General features: G+C 44.4%; 1 protein-coding gene across 1 annotated transcript in view; it reads right to left on the bottom strand.

Annotated features, from left to right (window-relative positions):
* Positions 1-6,365, bottom strand: part of tanc1b (tetratricopeptide repeat, ankyrin repeat and coiled-coil containing 1b) — a 97,976-nt gene that overhangs the window by 2,648 nt on the left and 88,963 nt on the right. Inside the window, exons 19-26 of the mRNA XM_086220068.1 lie at positions 4,177-4,310; positions 3,482-3,605; positions 3,222-3,397; positions 2,868-3,000; positions 1,157-1,186; positions 946-1,037; positions 345-491; positions 17-117 (exon numbers count right to left, since the gene is read on the bottom strand). Coding sequence (XP_086076194.1) covers positions 17-117; positions 345-491; positions 946-1,037; positions 1,157-1,186; positions 2,868-3,000; positions 3,222-3,397; positions 3,482-3,605; positions 4,177-4,310 — 937 coding nt within the window. The remainder of the gene's footprint in view (positions 1-16; positions 118-344; positions 492-945; positions 1,038-1,156; positions 1,187-2,867; positions 3,001-3,221; positions 3,398-3,481; positions 3,606-4,176; positions 4,311-6,365) is intronic.

Below are 6,365 nucleotides of genomic sequence, written 5' to 3'. Positions count from 1 at the left end.
GAGCTGAGGAGTTTACCTGCTGCTTCTTTTAGCTCTTGCCCGGGCGTAGTAGGCCTCATAGGATTTTGGTTTCAGCTCCAGTGCTTTTGTTGCAAACTCCTCAGCCATCCCAAAGTCCTGTAGAATGAGCAGAGAAAATGTGTCAGTCAGATTCATATTGACAGACGAAAATGTACCTGAATATTTGAAAACCAACAAACTCTCCCTGCACGCACATGCTCGATTCATTTTCTGTCAGATTTAGTTTTTGGTCAAACACACCTGAAAGCATCATAGCAACCACCCAGGAATGCCTGATGTGAAGTGGTTTAAAAGATCATGCGAATGTCTGGTGGGAAGCTTACATTGGTTTTTCTGCGACAGCGAGAGAGATTGAGGTAAAGAGAGACCCTCAGGTCTTTAAATGCCTTCAGGTCGTCGCCAAAGCCTTCCCTGGGAAACTTCCTCAGGGCGTACTGGTACCTCTGAGCTGCTTCTTTCATCTTGCCTTTCTGGAGGACACAGGAAGGGCAAAGACACAGTGAGGAGGAGGACAGAACCAGAAGGAAAAAAAAAGAAAGAAAGAAGAGAGGCAGGTAATGACCAGATGCTCCTGACAATAGCTGCTCTCTGGATCAAGCCTTCGTTTCTCATCAATCACACACAACACACAGGCCAGCTCAAGTAATACACTCATTCACGTGGCAGCTTTGACCTTTCTGCCACACAACTCAATCGCTTAAATGTCAAGCATCGATCATGTCTCCTTTGTTAAGCAAAGCGGAACATAGACATCCATTCGCTCTCTGCGTTTAACCGAGCGTGAAAAAGATGATCTACTTAATTAAGATGAACTACGTCAATTATATTCCGCAAAACGTGACTTCATCTGTTAATAACTCAGGCTTTGTTGGTGGATCACTGCTCTTTACTGGAGACAGTAACCACGGCACTCTGCTGCTGCACCTTGTAAAGCAGGTTCCCTTCCTCCATCAGCTTCTGAAGCAGGATGATAAGGATATCAGGCTTAGATGTCGCCATGGCCCACGCAGCGTTCCCTGTGGAAGCGTCAACAACAGAAAGAGGTCGAGAGAGAACATTAGAAGGATGTTAGTTAACAGATGGTCACAGTATTCTCTGGAATTTGGTACAAGGTAAAGTTACCTAAAGATTGTACCTGATCGATCATAAGGAGACGTTCTGTAGCCTTTGTTTATTGAAAGCAGTTAGGAAAGAGTTAGGAGGGAGAGAGTGAAGAGAAAAGAGGTCATGCAGGAACAAGGAGGGAAAACGAGTTGCATAGTGTGACCGTAAACGTGTAGCTTCTCAGTTTGAGTCTTGTGTTCTCATGCGGACCGTTAACTGCTGAGAGAACGTTTCAAAGGTTCTGCTCATTACTATTTCTAAGACAGCAGAATGTACTGCAGATAAGCTGCCGAACCCGGTTAGCTCTATGAATGTCATTTAGGTGATAAGTCACATTCTAAAATTAGCCAAGCAGCACATTAGGGAGAAAAGGAAGGACACACACACGCACGCACGCACTGACACATACCAGTAAATGAGAACATATACGCTCACACATACTGAACAGCAGGAATGGAAAACAGTGTTTTTCCGCAACATTCCACACAATTAGCCTGAGCTTATTCTTAGAGCCGTGAGATGCTGAGCAAGACGGCAACAAGCTCCACATGGAGACAAAACAAAACACGGAGGGACAGATTGACTTTAATGCCTTGTTTTTAAGACCAGATGTGAGCGTTTCTGGATGGAACACATGAACTTTGTCAAACACACCAGGCTGGAGTTTAAGTTAGTGTGTTACTTGTGGGAGCATCTGCTTGATGCGTCTCTGGGTGTCACCAACCTGACTGGAGTCTGGATTTGATCGGCCACATGGTAGAGGGGCTGTGGCTAGAAAGGTAATCCCAGCCTGAATGTCGTTTTTTTTTAATGCATTTTATCCTTAAAGAAGTTCTTGTCTTCTGATACCAGACATCAGAGCGAAGCACCTACCAGAGGCCGAGGATTTCTGATCACCAGGTTGTTGTTTAAATGTCTGCTAACAACACACACCCTTACATTTTATCAAGGACACATCTCTCTGGAAGCGGCACACACCCTAATTGTCCTCTGCTGTGAAACATTCCGGAGACGTCACAAATCACTTTGTAAAACAGATAAAACCTCCTAATAAAAGTCAGTGTGTACTTTGTTACGAACACAGCAAACAACAAATTTTGAAGGCGTTTTCTTTGGCCACTGCAGTGGGACCATCCTACAATGCATCTGTTGCAAGTGGGACAGTGTTGACAGTTACACAACTGCCCTAACTTAAGGATTTAAGATTGGCTCTGCAATGCCGTCTTATCTTTTACACCGTTTCCACCCATTTTTAGCACAAAACCTGAAAGATTTACGTTTGATCACCTTTTGTTTCCATTTGGAACTCATCAATAGACCTGACTATGTGTGATAACTATCCTAACTTTCTCAGAAGTTTGAATAACTGCCAATATGTAGTGCAGCCACAGCCTGAACCGTGATGTCATAGAAATGCTTTTTCTGTTAGCGCTCCTTGACAAGCTGCGCGTGTCTGGAGGGGATGAGTCCGTCTGGGAGCTGACTGCGTAATGAGCTGCCATCTTAGAAAATCACACACAAAGACTTGCTGCCCAGCCTCAGTGAAAACCGGGTAAATCCTCCGAGTCTGTTTCACACACTTAAACACACACGCACGCACACGCTATTTACTGAGACGTGAAAGAACTCACAGTAAGTAACAGCTGTTTCTTTTTCTACACAAATACTTGCACTGCTCGCACTAACACACACAAACACACATGGATGTGCAGTTTTGTGTAATTATTTGTGAGGAATCGTACCCAGCTTGGCGCCTTTCTTCAGCAGAGTCACCACCACCGATGTGTTCCTGCAGCCGATGGCTCGGTCCAGAGGCCTCATCCCACTGTAGTCCACGTGCTCTATCACTGCCCCTCTTTCTACCAGGTACTGGACCTACACGAGACAGCAAGTGGTTAAAACCACCCAGACACTGCATGGATGGTGCAGAGCTAGGCTAACAAACAACAGCATGTGTTCAATAATGGCCCAGGAATGCTCTCAGATAAAGCTAAGTGAAGGGGGTGTGTGTGGTGTTACTGGAGGACTACAATGATTGGCTGCCTGTTTAGAGTGTTTTCAAGACACTCAATTTATTCCTGAGTATGGTCACGTACAATCTCCGCGTCTCCAAAAAAGGCGGCGAGGTCCAGCGGAGTCCGTCCATTTTTGTCTGTGTGGTCAATTACAGCGCCTTTCTCCACCAAAAACTGCACTACGTTCTTATGTCCTTTTAAACAAGCCCAGCTGAGGGGGGTCAGTCCCTCCTTGTCCATCGAAGTCAAAGATGCACCTGTGTGACAAACGGCAGTTATTAAATATCTCATGTGCTGCTTATTTGAGCCATAGCTGGGTTCATGGCGGTGATGGTGCTCACCTTTAGACAGCAGAAACTCCACAGTGCTCAGGTGACCCTCACACGCAGCCACCATGAGTAACGTCCTACCCTGTTTGTCACTGATGTTAATGTCAGCGCCGTGCTGCAGCAGCAGCTCTGCAATCTAGGAAGCAGCAGAACAGACATCAAACGTGATTCATACGGGGAAGATTTATAAGGAAGGGCAGGAAAAACAACTTGTACTGTTAAACCATGAAATACTGTGCAGTTTGAAGATGATACAGAGGCAGTAAAAGCAGCTAAATTTAGCAGTGTGATGCCTCATTTCCACATGCTGATGTCGAGAGTCCATAAGTCCATCAGTACGCCTGGTTCATTCATAGCCAGTGAAAACCTCACTAAAGCTTCTTCTTCCATTTTTTTGGGGTCCATTTTTCCCTGGAGTACGTTGAAAACGTAACTTTTGGAAAGCAGAAACAAGTGATGAGTGAGCTTAATCACAGGTTTTTGTTTCCTCTGTAGCTATCTGTGAAGTGTTTCAGCGAATATCTCACATGTCTACAAGTTGAAAAAAATTAGCTTCTTAACCCTGGCATCTGCAGCCTTGAGGGGGCAAACGATAACAAATCCCAGACACAAGACATCCGTGACTGGACACGACCTAAATTAATGTGGTCAATGTGGTTGCTGCGGTTACTTAAGGAGATTTTCCACGTCAAAACACAGAGCCTCACCTGCCAGTGTCCCTGTCTGACAGAGCAGAAGAGGGGAGACACTCCCCGCCGGTTAACCTGCTGCACCACCGCCCCCTGCTCCAACAGAAAGCTGCACACCTCCATCTTCCCCCGGCCAGCTGCTGCCGTCAAGGCTAAAGAGAGAGGACACAAATACGGACACCTTTTAAGATTGCTGCGGACCTTCATAGATGTTTTGGCACACCGGGAAAAAACATCGTACTTTAAAGCTCAGTACAGTCTAGAGGTGACAAGATAATTGAGCAGAAACTCTTAACAAATCTGTGGTAAACTACACTATTTGGATATAAATAGTGTTTGCAATAACAGAATCTGTTGTTTGGGGAGTAATGAGCAGAGAAACCCAGGCCTATGTTTGGTGTTAACAGAGCTTAAAATCAGACAATTATGTTGACTAAATGAAAGTAACTCATTGAATTGCAGCTCAAGCAGCCTGAGCCTTACACAGCAAAATAGTCCTGTTATACATCTTCAGACAAATATTAGATGAGACAGTCAAACAACCCCATTAAACAGCCATTCATGTTTACATTTGTTGTTAAGATAAAGATGAGCTAGAATTAACTGCATCTCTTTCATTTAAAACAAAAAGAATCAAGAACTAATTGGTGCTTGTATTCGGGTCTGCAAAGAAAGCAAAGGCAGATTCTTGAAATGTTCAAAGCTTACAGTGAGCTGATGAGACGGTCTTACACGAGCTGGTTGTCCAAACAGAGCGAGATCCTCTGGAGGAATAAGAGCTCTGCTCCAAGATTGACCTCTGAGAGATTTAAGGAGCTGCTGAGCCTCCATATCTGACTGACATCATCCATCTGGATGAAAAGCCATCAGAGCCAAAATACCCCACCCTCCATCTGCTCAAAATATAGATATCCTCACTCACAGTATGGTGGAGAACAATGGCTGGGCGGCTAAACCGAGGCTCCGTCTATGCTCCTGGGAGCACCTGGGATGATCCGGGGTAAGAATGTTTCCATGAGCTGTGGATCTTTCTGTGACCTGGTTTCATTCAGTTTATTCTCGGAAGATCAGTCAGGCTTGTTGCCATTCACATTTCCTCTTGCCAACTTCATGGCACTTATTTAGTTAGAATTTTTGAAGCATTTTTAATCTATATTGGAATTTCAGCATTCCTGCTCTTCACAGGAGAACTCCCTCACATTAAGGTTCCATATTGTTTTATCTTACCCAGTTTTTTTTTTTATAAGCTATTAATCTACCCTGTCTCCACTCTGCTCCTGCGGCCCACCTACAATGCTGCCTCAACAGTTTCTTCATGGGAACGCTAAATCACTGACTCATAAACAGATTTAGAAGAACATACATCATGATATTCTTATCCACCAGCACCAGGAGAAATAATGAAGTTTAACCAGAACTTTGCACCCAGAAACTCAACAGCAGAAAAACAACTCAACGCTACACACGCTTTAATCATAGATGGGGATTTCACAATTTGACCTGACTAATTCCTGACGTTTCTCCTGGAGTCTCACAGGGTGTTCAGAATGCATCGTCACTTCAGCTAAGTATCATTCAATCACTAACAAAAGTTGCAGGCACTCTTGAGTGGTTGATGGTGATATTTATTATAGCTGCTTAGGTTTACAGATAGAGATGAAGCCCACCATAAAAAGAAGAGGAAAAATATCTACGTTCAAGCATCTACCCTCACATAGTTCATAGTCCTCATGTAGTCATAGATACTTCGGTGTTATGAGTCTGGGGGATATTCTCAAGGACACAGAATGCTGATCTTGGACGCCCCCCTAAAAATCCAAAATCAGGAGCGAAGGCTACAGGTTTTGTGTCTGACTGACATGAGGATGGATTCTTCTGCACAGGACGTACGCAAACTCCTTCAGCTACAGATGCAAGGGGTGACGTCAATGTTACCAGTAGATAAAAAGCCACACATAGCACATACGTGCACGATACATGCGTGGACAGTTGCATCATCTGAATGAACTGTACATGTAAACCTTTGAGTGACTTGTGTGAGGGACGGACCGTGTTTTCTGATCTGTGTGTAAAGTGTCTCTTCCCTGTGCAGCTGCTCATTGACATAAATGAGAGGAGGTTGGCACATGCAGTGCTTCGATTGCACCATATGATGACCACTTGCTGCCTCTGTACATGTGGAAGAAAATAATAGCGAGAAGAAAAGG

The sequence above is a fragment of the Aulostomus chinensis genome, chromosome 12 (genome assembly GCF_037954235.1).
Source record: "Aulostomus chinensis isolate RoL2024-O1b breed Wild chromosome 12, RoL_Achi_v1.0, whole genome shotgun sequence".
Classification (NCBI taxonomy): domain Eukaryota; kingdom Metazoa; phylum Chordata; class Actinopteri; order Syngnathiformes; family Aulostomidae; genus Aulostomus; species Aulostomus chinensis.
This window is presented reverse-complemented; position numbering and strand designations above follow the sequence as displayed.